The sequence below is a fragment of the Phodopus roborovskii genome, unplaced genomic scaffold (assembly GCF_943737965.1).
Source record: "Phodopus roborovskii unplaced genomic scaffold, PHOROB, whole genome shotgun sequence".
In the NCBI taxonomy this organism is placed as follows: Eukaryota; Metazoa; Chordata; class Mammalia; order Rodentia; family Cricetidae; genus Phodopus; species Phodopus roborovskii.
This window is the reverse complement of record NW_026126418.1, coordinates 76,978,124-76,994,303: the sequence shown is the minus strand read 5'-3', so window position 1 is coordinate 76,994,303 and position 16,180 is coordinate 76,978,124. Positions and strand designations below refer to the sequence as shown.

Genomic DNA, 16,180 nt, shown 5'->3' with positions numbered 1-16,180 from the left:
TGGCCATGACAGAGCTGAGATTTGAACCCTATATAGACACCAAAGCACCTTGTGGATCCAGTACCCAGAGGGAAAGGCGGTTCTGATGGAAGGTGCCACTGCTGAGACCTATTGAGTCACCAGCAAGTCACATATCTCTGAGCCACAGATTACCCATCTGCAGAAGGAGGTTCTCACCCCCTTCTTGTTCATTCAATTAGAAGTATATCATAAGATAAAGGTTCTTGAATGTTCTCATGCACAAGAAGTAATTGGGAATGAAATTGCCAAGCCCCATTTCCAGATATTCTGACTGGCGAGTCTGGGCTTGGGCTCAGTGCTACCAACATGGTACTGGCGCAGGTGAAATGGGAGTGTCTTCTAAAGCACTCACCCTTGGGGCCACTCAGTGCCTGAAACCTTTATTCTGAAACTCATCAAAGCTACAACGGCAGCCCATGGACAGAGGGAAACCCCTGATGGAGATGCTGAGGCAGGCATTCACAGCTTGGGCTTCTGTGCAGGGTTCTCTGCCCAGCCCTTGCGGCATGTCCTGACGATCCACTCGTGCTCATCATCATCTGTAGGGAGAGAAGCCAGTTACACCTGTACTCATGAGGACCCTACTGGCCCTGGGAGTCCCCCAGGTGGGACCTCAGGGCCTGCAGTGCCTTCCATCGCCAACTGCTAGCCTAGGTGTTTAGTGCTGAGTAGCTGGAACAGAACTTTATTTAACTATCATGGTATCTCTCAGCAAATTTCCTAGGCTGGGAAAATGGATTAGTTAGAGAAGAGTCATGGTTTGAGGATGGAGATGATGAAGACAGCTCAAGAGCATTTGGGCACTTTGATTGGTTTGATCCTGACAGGCAGCCTCACATTCAGACATTCACCTGCTGACAGCCGTACAAGCAGCAGCCCCACTGCACTGGGTCAGACCTTGACAAAAGAAGTAAAAGACACAGGCTTGGGTACCAGTTTTTCTCTTCCCATAATCCTTGGCTTCCCTCAGGTACACAGTGGGAGACACAGAGGGACTGCCTGTGTTATTCTCAGAGGCCAGACAGAGCCTTCTCCCTGCACACTATCCTCATGGCCTCCCCACAAGCGCTTCTTTCCCACCACTGTGCAGATGAACAGGGGCTCACAGGGGTCTGACCACTTGTGCCCAGCCTCCTGGTCAGCATGTGGGAAAGCCAGGAGGGTCTGAGCTCATGGATGCTGCTTTTCCAAGCCTCACAATCGTATGAGCCCCAATCTTCATTCCATAAGCAGCATCCCTCTGTGGATTTATTTTCCTTTCTTCCCTCTTTTTCCTCTAAACACATACCCAGCCTCTCCCCCACCACAACAGGGACCCACTCTAATGGCAGGGCACCCCTAAAGATGTATGCAGCTTTATAAAATATGCCCTCTTGCTTTGTGTGCAAATGTGTTTTTAATTTACAAAAATGGCATTGTGCTGTGAGCGCATTGTGTGCGACTTCTTTCGTTCTGTGATGGTTCACTTTTCCTATGGCCAAATGTACAGCTAGTTCTTTGCCACTGTCTCATATCCCATAGCTGGCTGCTCTCATGGCTGACTCTGTCCTCCCAGCCTCCAACTTCTCAAGACCAGGGACACCAGGCACAGTAGGGATTCTGCCTTTGTAGATGATACATGGGAGAACTTGTTCTGCAGGGAGCACCATGGGGCTGCACAGACTTCACTCACCTGTGCTCCCACCCTACCACCTTCCTGCTGTCCTCCTTTGTCCTTCCTGTCCATCCTTGACCTCAGGCTGGCTTCCTCTGGGCCACATAAATGGACGAATTTTCTCCTTACCTATGATTAACTCACTGTTTCCTGTAGGAGGAAGGGACGCCCCATTCTCTTCAGGTAACAAATGCTGGAAACTAAGGACTAAGGGGATGCACTGCAAGCTTAAAAGCAGAAGGCTAGTAAAAGCCTCCTCCAGCCTCTGTCCAGGGACCCTCCCTAGGGCCATCCTCCTTGGGAAGCACCAGGCCCACACTGGGAAGAGGTTCTTGGATAGCTGAAAGGGCTACACAAGCCCTGTATCTCATTGGGTCTGTAAGATACAGCAGGGTTTGGGGAGATCACACTCATGTCACAGAACTGAGGCTTTAGATCCCTTGCCCCTGGAATCTCAGACAAGTTCATCAGGAACTGCAGCCTAACTTCTCACCTCAGGGCAAACTTGATGGTGCTGGGGCCAAAGTTGCCTCCAGAAGAGCCTCACTATTTCTGTAACTCTAGGAGGGGGAAAGAAAAGAAAGAAAGAAAGAAAGAAAGAAAGAAAGAAAGGAAGGAAGGAAGGAAGGAAGGAAGGAAGGAAGGAAGGAAGGAAGAAAGGCTTACTTGTGAGAGCATGCTCTGGTCCTGGGAGACTTAGCTAAGCAGCCATTGTGCCTCAGTTTTCACTAGCAGACTGCCTGAATGTACTGGCTAAGGCTGGCAACCCAAGGGAGTATGATGGGGTGCTATGTCAGCGTGTCAGCACACAAGGAGTTAACCGCTGGTGGAGCCCACTTTTGCCATACTGTGAGCAGCCTGGTTGATAATTACAGTTCTGAAGTCTCCAGGCTATTCGAATCAGTGCAGCTGCAGCCTCTTCAGCGGTAACCCCTGAAACCAGACAAACTGGGTGTATTGTGCTGAACCAGTCCTCAGGCCCCTCCCTGATCGTTATAAATTGACAGCAATGGACTTAACAGCCCTCTTCACTACTCCGTTTACTCTCTACCTGGCTGCACAGCCACCAATTTGAATCCCAGATGCCTTCCCTCGGGGCAGCTGCTCTTCCACCCTCCCTCCACCTCCTGGGCGCCTCCTAGGCTCTCCTGGCCCTGCCACGCCAGGGTGAGGCTGCCAGAGCACATTTCATCAATATTTAAAATGGAATTAAACCTGTAGCTTTGATTAATGCCTCCTGGAGCCTGAGAGTAGTGATTACTATTTTGCAAATTGCGATTGTTGGAATATGTTAATATGATTGTCTGAGAACATCTTCACCTTCTCGGGTAATTTTCCTCCTTTTTTGGCAGGAGGGGAGGAGAAGGGGAGGAAAGGAAAAAAAAAAGAAAAAATGGGGAAAACACCCCCTCGAATCTTTAATCAATTGTAAATGATCAGCCTTGGCAGAGGGAAGTGGGGGGGGTACTTCTGTTTGGGTGCATTTAGCATCCTTCTAAGTTTTTGGTTCTTGTTGACCTGGTAATGTCACTCTGGGACACTATCCTAAGGAAACAATCTAGTTGTCACCAGTTGTATAGAATTTCTAAACTAGGGAATGGTTACTTTGTTGTCTGTTTATTTATTTAACAAATGATTTCTAAATACTATACATGCCAGCAGCCTACTGGCTTGGGGAGGGGGCAGTGGGCACTCACTACAAAGCCATGGGGAGGGGATATTTAGCAGCCAGCGAAAATGATAGTTGTGAAGTCAGTAATGGCAACACGGGAAACTCTTTTGATGAGATAATAAGCCAGGATAAATAAGATGATGCAACAAAACAAAACAAAACAACCCAACAACGACAACAACAAAAATCCATGGACTTTTATACAGAAATCCATGTGGCTCGAATTAAAATTAAAGGTGATAAAATGAATTGGGATAACTCTGAGCACTGTGATTTTCTTTCCTGTTTTTTTGTGTTTCCAAATCTTTTTTCCTTTATGTGTGTTGTTCAAAAAAGAATTTTAAAATAACCCTTGCCTTTTTTGTCCTGCCCTGAAGTGTAATGTCTTGGTGCTCTTTATGTATTTTGTTCATTGAAATAGAGGATTTCTAGGTTCCTAAAAACACTAATACTTTTAAAAAGTAAAAATCCTAGCATAAAAATGTTGACAAAAATACACAAAAATCTGAATAGATGCACTGCCTGCATGCAGAGTGGCCATCTCCCAAAGGAAGGGAGAAGAAAATACAAAAAAATAATAACTTTGCAGGGGAGAAACTGGCATCAGCCAGTTTCAGGACAGTACCAAGGAAATCCCAGGGAGCAGGCTGTCTCCTTGTTCTGATTAGATGGAAATGGCTCTTCACCTTTGTGGGCTTCCTCCCTAAATGTACAATCCCAGTCTAATTGGAAGAGAAACATCTAAACTTTATTAATCAAAACCCATCCTATAAAATGCCAGCCTTAAAACTGTCACCCAAACAAGGAAATAAGCACCTATGTGTGTGGTGTAGCTGTAGAGGTCAACTTAGGTTAGTTAGTTCCTGGGGCTGAAAACCAAACCAAAGCCAAAACCAAATCCTAGCCAGGCATGGAGGCACATGCCTCTATTCCCAGCACTCAGGCAGCAGAGGTAGGTAGATCTCTGTGAGACTGAGGCTAGCCTGGGCTTGCAGTGATTTCTGGACCAGCCAGAATTATATAATGAGACCCTGTCTGAAAACAAACAAACAAACAAAAACCCACTAAATAAAGGAAAGCCAGAAGAACTGTCACATTTAAGAGGAGCCCACAAAGACACAACTTCATGTTATGTGATAGCTATCCTGGAAAGGGGCCCTGGAGCAGAAAGTGGACATGAGGGTAAAAAAGGGGATTCTACTAAATTGATAGGCTTTAGTTAAATTAATTCACCAACATTAGTATCGATATAAATTTGCCAAGTATACCACACAACAGTGGCTACAAATAAGAAATGGGCATGAGGTGTACTGAGAATTGCTGTAGGAGCCTCACACTGATTATGTGACTGTAACTGCTCTAAAAATAAACAGATTATTTCTTTCAAATGCATGAAAATCGAGTGTGCTCTTTACTGACCAGACATCATGCTCTCCAAAAGAAGCCAAAGCCCTCACACAAGCCAGGTGCCCAAGTGAAAGTACTCATACCATATTTTTAAAACCCTTTCTTAGATAATGCCTTCCTTTCCCATTAGAACAATGGTGTGGGCCAACCCCCCCCCCCCGCCCCGGGGTGGTGGTGGGGTGCGGGGTGGTGGTCATATTATCAGATACCCTACCTATCAGCTATTTACATCTCATAACAGTAGCAGAATTACAGTTATGAAGTAGCAACAAAGTAACTTTATGGCGGGGGGGGGGGGGAGGTCACCACAACATGAGGAACTGTATTAGAGGGACACAGCATTAGGACAATTAAGAATCACGGCTCTGGAGCTAAGCTCTTGGTGCAGGGAGCACTGCACCCAGCATGTTAAGTGCCCAGTACATGCTTTGCCGGTGGAATTCTGATTTGCCTCAAGAGTCTGAAGCAAGAGAATAAAGGAATTTCTGGATAGCCTGGGTTACACATACCTTCTAAAACACCAGGCTGAGTAGTAGAACATTGACCAGATATGTACAAGGAGAGCTTAAGTTCTATTCTCAGCAGAAAAAAAAGAATCAAGAAAGGCCTAAACAAGATAATACCAACTGTGGTATACTTTAAATATCCATGTTGATTATTCCTTTTAACACAAACAACTGTTAATGTAAAATGTGATGCTCTGAGATTTCTTTCAGAAGTCTAAATTCCTATAGTGGTAAAGGCTGTGGTGTTGGGAAAGGACCTATGGGGATTTACTTGTCTGGGCACAAAGGACCTCATGATGTGTAGGCTGGGACCACATGCCTAACTCCACTCCACCCTCACAGACTGTTTGGTTGCCAGACTTCCCTGACAAAGCCAAGGTCATGGTTGCTTCAAACAGATTGGAGCCTAGCACAGATCCAGAACATTTAAAGTACTTAATAACTAAATAAAGAAATGTAAACTTGGGGACATAAAAGTAATAGATTCACTCTGTGTGACTAAGATCAAAAGAGAAGACCCTCCTTGGGCAAATGGAGCTTCTTAGACAGTACAGAGATGCCAAGTGCAGGTCCAGGACTGCCAGCCACTGCTGCCTTTTGTGTCCTGAGGCCATAGGTTGGGCACCTCACCACCTGGCCTGTGATCATGCTTGAGAACGAAACTGCTCAGTGGGTAGGTGCTTGCTATATAAATGTGGATACTCGGGAGCCAGGCACCCAACATCTGTGTAAGGGCCAGGCATATCAGTGTGTGTCTGTAAAGTCATTATTGATAGAGTAGATGGGTGGATCCCTGAGGCTTGCTGGCTATGCAAAATAAATGAAACTAGCTTGTTGGCTAGCTCCAGGTTCAATGAGAGACACTTCCTCAAAAATGATAAGGTTAGGAGCAGTAGAGGAAGGTAACTGAAGTTATCTCTGGCCTCTATATGTACAATACACAAGAAAGTGCAACCAGGCATACTTATGCAACACACACATACAGTGTTGCCTTGGAGCTTTGTGCCACCTTCCTGGGCCTGATTTCCCTTCTCCAAATGCCCCTGCTGGGAAGCTTTGCCATGGAATCACATGTAAAACGTGTAGGGCAGCTCTTGGTGCACAGGAAATGCCAAAGGCTCAGAGAGAAGCCAGAAATTGGTTTTCTTTACAAGGTGGAACTTCTGGAACCAGACAGACCTGGTTCAGACAATGAACCACCCACCCCCTTGCTGGGTGAGTAGCCCTTCTCCATTTCTAGCCTCAGGACCCTATCTGCACAGTGGGTTGAACCAGACCTCCTACAGAAGGCAGGGGGAGGCCTGGCTGGGAAGAAGGGTGCTCCGTGAGTACTGAGGAGATGAAAACTAGACATTATTCCAGTGGGTCTTCAATTCCCAAACTGGATGATTGCAAGGGTGGACTCGCCAGTGTGTCCTTGGGATCTCTGGGTCCCTGCCATTTATGGGGTGGAGAGAACCACAGGGAGGAGGTCATTACTCAGAATTGGCCACGTGAGGACCAAGAGCACAGCTCAGTTAATGAGTTCTGTTCAAAGCTGAGGACAGGCTGGGGCACGTGAGCCATGTGGGATAACAGGTAGATTGGGGTCACTGGGTACCCACAAGCTGGGCTGTTGGCACACCTTTGGGTTAGGTCACCCTGTGATCACCACTCCTATGCAGATCCCACTAGTGTGAGGTAGGCAAGTGAACTGGGGAAGGGAGGAGATCCAGAATGAACAAAGAAGGCCTCAGGGAGGGGGGCAGTCCAGCCCAGAGCCTGGGAGGGTACTGAGCTTTGTGTGTGCATGTGTGTGAGTGTGTGTGTGTGTTCATTCTCCCTCAATGAGATAGGGGCACCACCACTTACCATAAGAAAGGCTTAGGAGATGTAGTGATTTCTTCTCTCCATTGGGGCAGAGGGAGATGGCTCAATGAAGCAGCTAATGTGTGTATGGGCACAAATGTCCATTTCTACTCAATTGTTCTCAGTATATAGCTGTGTGCCTGTGAGTGTGACAGTGCTTATGTTTGAGGGTTCAGTGTATACATTGTAATGCATGGAGCTCTGATATATGAGTGGCACACTTGGGGCTGGCTGAGTGTAGCGGTGGGTGTGTATCTGAAGTCTGAGTGTGTGGCATCACAAGTACAGGGAAGAGGCACTACCAACCTGGTGATCCAAAAGGCCAGGCTGGCTGGCAGTGGGCCCACAGCCAGGCCAGGCTCTGGGACAGAAAGCTTCTGTCATGGGACACTGCTCCTTACCCTGTGGTCACTGCCAACAGGAGTCCAGGCTGTGATGGAGGTACATATCAAATCAGACTTTCAGCCCATGGCAGGCATCCACCCCATAGCTCTGCCCCACCTTCAGCACAGATGACAAATGCATGAGATGGTGGAGGTGGACCAATGCCACCATGACCTGGCATTCCTATCACAACTCCCAACAAAAAAGGAGGCTTTGAACTTTTCTGGCAGTGGTGGCCAGAGGCAAAGACCTCAGAACTGTCAATATTGACTGAGAAGTCTCTGCCCAGGCAGAGCTTGCTGCAGGCAGGTGAGAGACCATAGGCTGCTCTTGTCTCTCCCTGTAGTGGAGAATCCTCTTGGGAGTGGATTAGGTAGGACAAGCCACATCACCCCTTGGGAACCAGAGCTGTAGAACCCAGCATCTGCAAGCTTGCCAAAGCCCATTCAGATATAAGAGGCTTGGAAATAAAAAAAGGAAATGGTAAGACTGAAATAAATAAATATTATAATTAATGCATTCAAACTTGATTAGTTATTAATTCTAGAAATCAAAACAATTTTATTATCCTTGAAATCCATTTGCAGGCTCTGGTTTTTCATTTTGCCAGAATTCTCTGGCTATATACACCCCTCCCAAGAAATCAGAGCTAGTGTAACAGAATTGCAGGCAAATAATGGACCAAGTAAAGTCCACAGAGCTTGCATTTTGTTTCGACATATTGAAATGGTAGGGATAGAGGCTTTGCCTTGGTGCCTTATGAGCTATCATTGGGGAGGGGGTGAGTTAAGAATCTTGGGAAGCACTTCCAGGGGCAGGTGTTGGGCACAGCAGGAACACATGCCCTACCTCAGTGGACCTCATGAACACTTCTGAAAATATGGCTCATGTGGTTTGGAGTGGAAGTTGGGGGAGCTTCAGTTGGTGGGTAAGGGGGAAAGTGCCCAGAGTCAGAAAATGAAACTTGGAAGTCCTTTAGGAAGGCCCTAGGCTGGAAGGGCACCTCTCTAAGTGCCGCACAGGCAGTTTTTGTTGGAAGAAAGAACAGAACTTGTTGCTGAGGTGGTGATACACATATGACTTGTGCTTGTGGGTGATACTAATCTAGAACCATCGTCTGTGCCCAATGTGGACAGGAAGCATTCCAGAATAGAGACTGCTGGCCCGGCCTCTCTACCACCCCAGAGCAAGTGTATGCTGAATGGAGGGGTGCATGCGACCCACATTGTTGGTACCATTAACTATTTTTCCTGCTATTTGAGTACTAATAATTGGATTTATGTTTCTTAGCCACCTGCCATAGTGATAAGACAGCTCAGAAAAACTGAGTGCCATAGCCAAAGTCACTCTGGCAGCCTGATTTCATAGCATCTGTTCCTTTTGCCCCTGATCTCTGACTGCACGTGCAGGTGCCAAAGGCTGGATTAGGCTGGGGTAGTGTGGACAACCAGGAGGAATGGGAAGTACACTGCTTTTGCAGGTCAGTGTTGCCATCTCTGGATCATGGGAGGGGAGTGAAGCTCACCAGTGGTGCATCAACAGAGCCATGCCTATCTTCAAAGCTGCAGCCCATGGTGGGACCATGCCCCGCTTCCTGAGAAACCCTGTGGCAGCTCCTACCCTATGACTGCTCACTGTCTGTGGGATTGAAGCCAAACCCTAACCAGCATTCACTCTCACTTCATATTCTGCCTTGGATGCACAGCTCAGACCCAGTTGGACACACCCATCAAAGCCCTGCTGGACATCACTGCTTTGGGAAGCCCCCTGGAGTCTTCCCCCAGCCTCTAACATACAAGCAGTTCATAGTGCTACATCTTAGGGCCCCTACTGTTCCTTCCCTTTCATTTAACAAACCTCATCTCTTGCTCTTTAAGGCCAACCTGAGCACATCATTTTCTGGGCCATTGTCTTAACCACACAGGACGCAGTCACACATTCACCACACTACCATTGCAGCTCTGGGTACCAGAGAATTGAGGGCACTCTTGGTTTTGGAGCATGAACATCACAGACCACATGGAAGTGTGTTGGACTGCCTTCCACATGTCATTTGTGGTTTGTTTGAACACTTAGGCTCCCTGAAGGCCCCAGGCTTCCTGTATCTGCCTGTTTTGTCTGTGCTTTTCTGCATCCTGCACTGATTTGGGGTTTGGGGAAAGTCTATGATGTCATATGAAACCCTCATGTACACAGGAAAAAAGCATAGACCTGAGTCTGGGGTGCCAGGAGATCTGAAGCACTAGGTTGATAAGAAAGGATGAAGATGAGGGGTCGTGCCCCAAAACCAAATACCAATGAGAGATATGGAAACAGCAGGCTCCTGTTTCCGTTTTGAAAGCAGTATCAAGAAAAGGTGGGTGGAGACCAGAGAACAACCTGCCAAGGAACCCTGGCTTGATGGGTGTACAGTGTGAAAAATGTACTTGCTTTTGACTTTTTATCCATGATACAAGACCACCACAGTGGTGACCCCTGGTGTGTACCATGCCATGGGCAGAGCCACACACTGCGCCCACTAGACCGCCCGTCTCACTCCATGCTCACTATATGACAGACCCTCTAATACTCCCATTTTTCACGTAAGGAATCTGAGTTTCAGAGAAGGTAGGCTACCTGCCCAAAGTTGCCCAGCTTGTAAGTGACATCTCCAAGGGCTTACAGTGGCTCCAGCTGCTCCTCAAGCCTGGGTGTGGGCTTCAGCTTCAGCTAAGTACCTGGACTTCAGAGTGTAACTGAGGAAGACAGGTGAGGCTTCTGCCCAGGGGTTCTGACCTTGCACTTGCTTCCATGAAAGAAGACAAAACAAACCATGCTGGCCAGGTTTAGTCCAGTGGCTGAAGGGGAAGCTGTGGCTTCTGGATGCTTCCAGGAGGCTGCTATGGAGGTAGGGAAGCACGGTTACCAGAGACCAGGGGCCCTGCAGCCGGAAAGGGGATTTCCAACATCTTTGGAGTGTTGAGGTGAGAGGGTGATAGTAGGCAATTCTGCTGGTCAGGGAGGAGCAGCAAGCAAGGCAGCCGTTATCACCAAGTATAGATCTTGACAGGGAAGGGCACATGGATGACTTCCAGGCAATTTCTGTTTGGGGAGAGGGCTCCATAGCTTTACCTATATATTGTCAGAGAGACCTGGGTTCAAAATCTGGCTAGTCCCTTTAACAGAGGCATAATTGTCAGCAAATAACATACTCCCTGAGCCACTCCCTGAGCCTCAGTTTCCCTATCTGTCTGGTAGGGAAAATAGCATCTCCTGAAGGGCTGGGACCAAGTTGCTGGCACAGTGGAGCCTTCAGTGTTCCTTATGTCCTTTCCTATGCCTTCTGCTGACAGCACATACCCACGTCTGCTGGGAGGGATGTGTGATCTGTGGGGCATTTTATCTGGCAGTTACAAGTGTGATATTATCCCTCCACAAAGCCTTCATTATGGTGCTGCTCACAATACCACAGATAAAGCAGGGATGCCCTTGCATGCCAGCCTCCAGGTGATTATAACATTTGGGTAAATTGCCTTTTGTCTCGCTAGAGAGCTAGCAGTGGGAGGGGCTGTGCGGAGTCTCACTGGCCATCTTACAGAAAACCCCAGGGAGGCTCCGTGGAGAGGTAGCCTGGGTTTGGGGCAGGCTAGCAGTGGGAAATCAGGGTTCTAGACCTGGCTGGACTGTGGTTGACGTATCTTACAGGTACGAAGCTGCTTCAAAATGAGAGGAGTCTTGGCTTTCCATAGCACTGGGAGAACTAACTGAGCCAGATATTGAGCATAAAGCAAGCAGAAGTAGCTGGCTGCAGTTCAGACCAGTCTATCTCTCAGGTGATGGGAAGGCCATTGCTTCTTCCACTAGCAAATCCCACCTTCTCACTCAGAGTTAGCCCAAATGCCATCACTGTTTAGCTTTGGAGTCAGCTGGTCCTGGTTTTCATTCCAGCTCTGCTGTCCTTGAACCAGGGATGCTGCCTCACCATCTGTGAAGTGGGAATGATCAGGAGAGCTACTTATCAAGGCTGCTGCTGTCAAGTGAGGTAGAGGCTGGTACCTGGGACACAGCAGGGGCACTCAGTAAAAAAAAAAAAAAAAAAAAAAAAAAAATCATATCCCACATCCTGAATGGCCCTTGGTCCCTCCTGTTGGGCATTTGGGATGTTTACACTTCAGAAGACTAAAGTGGCCTTCCATTTTCAGGTATACAGTCTGCAGTTGGCATATTCCAGAGTTGGCTGGGGGCAGTTGCCCCTGCCCCTGTAAACAGGCCTGGCAGGCAGATGATCCCAAGTGTGACTCCCATCTGTGTTGAATTTCCTGGGGGAAATTCTTTAACCTCACTGAGCCTCAGTTTGTTGAATGTAGCTGATGAGAGAACTTCCTCTTATGTGATGGTAGATGTCAACTCAGTGGTAGCTCTTACCACTGTCTTCCTCTTCCTCCCAGAGGCTCCAGACAGCATAGGCCAGGTCACAGCCCTTCTTCCCACTGCCCACCCAACTAAACATACATTCAAATGAGGGTCGTGGTCTTAATTTTGAATTCTGTCTGGGACCCACAGGTTCAAGTGTAAAAAGGGCCTCTCTGCAAATAATCACCGGCGTGTGATATTTTTACGAAACCAAGGCCATTGTTTCTGATTGAAGGAAAGTCGGTGCTATTTTGAAGAGCAGCACGATTAGGCAGTGGCGTTCTCTTTTTCACCACTGGGAATTAGACGCTGTTTGAGAGATTGTGAGCTCCAGGACATTTGCCAGATGTGCTTGATTCTACATTTCAGACAACAAAAGGGATAATGTTGGCGGGAATCTTGACGGCACTGCTGATGATCGGGATATTCTTTGGGGATGGTACTGAGACCTTTCAGGGAAGGATTTCAGCTTTTACATAAACTAATTTGGGATGCTCACTCTCTGTCTTGCACAAAGCAAATTTAGTTCATTGTTAGCTGTATCTGTTAAAATGGTTACAAGGGTTTTTTCCTTGAATATTAATAACACGCCTTTCATCAGAGACTCAAATAGGGTGTCATTAATTTGGAGGAGGGAGTAAGTATTAGTGATACATTTCTCTCAAAAATTGTTTCTACTAGTACCATGGAGACAAGCAACAGATACATAAAGAGATAGATACACGAACAAAATGCCTATGTGACTTTGCCTAATCCTTCCTGAGAATGGTGAAGGCAATGTACATGAGGAGACAGCATTAACTAATCTCTTGATGTTTTCATCATATTAAAGCTACAGTCTGGATATCTTCAAATGCTGTTGCATTGAATCACAATGTATAAAAGACCTCTTTTCAAATAAGGTTACATTTAATTTGGGAGACTGGTGATTTCGTTCTAAGACAGTGATGATGTGTGGTATAGGGACAATTATGAATCAGGCATGTCCCTGTCTATAAAGGTTGAAGAGCACAAAATTAATTAGTGCACAAACTGGTAAGAAGAAAAGAATATGTATTAACCAACTTGCTGTGACTATAACAAAGTAACTGAGGCAATTAATATAAAGGGGGAAAAAGTATTTAGCTTATGTTGTAAAAGGTTCCAGTCCAAGATTAGCAGTCTTGTTGTTCTGGGCCTCTAATGGGGGTGGCATATCAGTGAAGGGCAGACTGTGAAATTGCAATCCAGAAAGCCAAGTAGAGACAAAGGAAAGACACTTTCAACTAGATGCTCCAAGTGGCCTAAGGACCTCCCCTAGGGCTCCACCTCCTGATAACACCCCTGGGGTCTGACACCTCTGAGGGACAGTGCCCACATTTGAACCACAGCAAACAGCCTCTGGGCCTAACTTTGCCAAAAGCTGTGTGACCAAATGGAAGCAAACCCTGTTTTTAAAGACATATTTTATCTGTATGCATACACCTGCCTGGTGCTCACACAAGCCAGAAGAGGGTGTGGGATCCCCTGCAGCTGGAGTTACAGAGATATCTGTGAGCAACCATGTGGTGCTGGGAATCCAACACAGGTCCTCTGCAGGAGCAGCAAATGGTCTTAACCATTAAGACTTCTCTCCAGTCCCCTATATGGAAGTTCTTAGCTTGTCTGACACCAGGTATCACACTGCAAACTGTAGGTCATGCAAGTTCACCTCTTAGAGACAAGGTGAGGGTGAGAGATGAGAGAAAGTCCAAAGCACAGGGACTGGCCAGCCTCCTCTCCAGGGAGCACTCCTTTTCCAGCCTTGTCATCCTGAGAGGTGAACGTGTAGCGGAAGCCATTCTTCAGTGGTAACAGGAAGATCTTGTGGCCTGTGGCTCTGTGCTAAACTCTGAGAGATGAGGAGGCCTGTGGCAGGTGGAGGAAAGAGGAAAAGGCCATCTGTGCTGTTGCTCAGGGATGACTGGTAGCTTGGATGGACTTGAACAAGGTGTAGAACACATAAGAGTGTGGAAGGTAGACTTTCAAACAAAATGAACCGGAGCTCTGAATGTTGTAAGTAAGGATCTATGGACCCTAAATTCCCAGCAGCGTTCCATTTCCCAAGCAGAACCAGGAGGAGGCAGCAAGATTAGCATCACCAGTCACACTTGTCTCTCAAGAGACTTCTTTGTTCCTCAGCCAATAGAGAAAACATTACAAGCCCCAGGGTCCAACTCACTCTTTCTTCCAGCCTCAGTCAATGATGGCAGTCACTGAGCACCTGTTGGGCCAGATGTTGCATATACTTCATCTCCCTTTTCCCCACAACTCCTCCAGAGAGGTGTTAGCACAATACCCATCTTGTAGATGAGGAAACTGAGGCTCTCAGGGGAAAAAGTGAGCTGTTCATGATTACACAGTTCACTTATGGGTGATCTCAGACTAGAGGTCTACCGTTGATAGGGGTTCTAAACCCTGCATTTTTTAAAATCATTACAGCACCTCTCCCATTCTTCATATCTCTCATGGGACAAAAGGTCCTAAAACAAGCCTGGTTTGTTGTATTTGCTGTACTGAGAGTAGTATACAATAAATGTGTCTAGTGGCTATTACTAACAGCTTACTGTCTTAAACACAGAAAGCTCCGGGGAAGAAGAGAAAGGTCACTGATGGGGGAGATAGAACAATTCTACTGTTCTCAGACAGGACATCCCCATTCCAGCGGCCAGTATGCACAGAGGCTTTCATGAGGTTTAGGGCACATGAGCAGAGGCTATGAGGAGGACAGAAATGATTAATGCCATACCTACATAGCAGGGACCTGAGTGTTGTGTGCCAATCTAGCAGCTTAGCCCAAGCTCAAGTATTAGACCAAGGAAACAAAAACCCTGCTAATCACATATGGCCCAAGTCCCTGGATTGTGACCTGTGTCAGCTGGTAAGATGATTTGAAACCTTGGCACCATGTAGAAATATAATGGATTGCTTTTATTCAAGATAACAAGTAGTCTATTATGTATGAGAACTGAACTTTGAATTTCAGAGGGAGAATATGTGAAAATGTGTCTTTTGCAAAGACTCGATCAACTCATGGGACCTGTGAAATTCTAGGAACAGTGATGAGTCAGACACAATCACCCAGTCCTTGACCTCATGAGCTCCCAGATAAAGATACTGCACTGTCACAGGCTAAGCACTGCTTGAGAAGCTTATGGAGTCACAGAAGTGAGGGAGGAAGGTGGGGCAGTGGAGGGGAGGTGGGCCAGGAAAGGCTGCCTCTAGCAGTTCTTGGAGAGATCTGTGAAGTCAGCGTAATGCATAGAAGTCAGTACTTACTAGTGAGCAGAACAGAAGATATTGAGCATTGCATATGTGCAGTACACATGCACACAGGCTGTGTCATGTGCAGTCTGTAGGAAACCCTCTTGATGTGCCCAAGGGCTTGTTCCTTCCCTGCTTCTGAGACAACCTACCCTGACAAAGGCAACTTGAGGAACAACGACTTTATGTGACCCACAGTCTGGTTATAGTCTATGGGAAGTCAGGTGGCAGGATCCTGAGACAGCTAGTTGCATTCACCATGGTGCTCAGAGTGCTTTTTCCACCCTTGTGCAGTCCTGCCCAGGGAATGGAGAGGGCAGTGGTGGTGGTAGTGTCTGCGGCTTCTTCTCCTCCTCCTTCTTTCTTTCTTCTTTCTTCCTTTCCTCTTTCTCCTTCCTTCCTTCCTTTCTTCTTCTTCTTCTTTTTTTTTTTATTTTTTTTTTCAAGACAGGGTTTCTCTGTATAGTTTTGTAGCCTGTCCTGGAACTAGCTCTGTAGACCATGCTGGCCTCGAACTCACAGAGATCAGCCTGCCTCTGCCCCACCCCTCCCAGTGCTAGGATTAAAGGCATGCACCACCACTGCCCATCAAGAGGGCTTCTTAATTAAAGTAATCAAGATCACAAACATGCCCACAGCACCACCTGATAACACACATCCACAGTGACACTCTCTACTCAGGTGACTCTGAATTGTGTCAAGTTGATAATTAAAGCTAACTGGCACAGGCTTGCATGGAAGATTGAAACAAATAGATTTGCTTGAGCCCAGAAGTTCAAGGACAGCCATCTCAACATAGCTAGACTTTGTCTCAAAATAAAAGCTAATTTTCACAGTAATCCAGTACTGCAGGTGCTAGAGTCTTCAGGTGATAAAGGCATCTCTTAGAGCTGGTGAGACGGCTCAGTAGTTAAGAACATTGGTTGCTCTTTCAGAAGACCTGAGAGCCATTCCCAGCATCCTCATAGTGGCTTACCACCATCTCCAGAAGATCTAATGCCTCATTCTTGCTTC

The 16,180-nt window shown here is 46.9% G+C and overlaps 1 protein-coding gene across 1 annotated transcript in view; it reads right to left on the bottom strand.

The window, feature by feature from the left end:
* Positions 1-382: 382 nt before the first annotated feature.
* The window catches only part of Morn5 (MORN repeat containing 5), a 28,968-nt gene continuing 13,170 nt past the window's right edge, over positions 383-16,180 (bottom strand). The window contains exon 6 of the mRNA XM_051185324.1: positions 383-560. Within this exon, the coding sequence (XP_051041281.1) occupies positions 481-560 (80 nt within the window). The 3' untranslated portion in view covers positions 383-480. The remainder of the gene's footprint in view (positions 561-16,180) is intronic.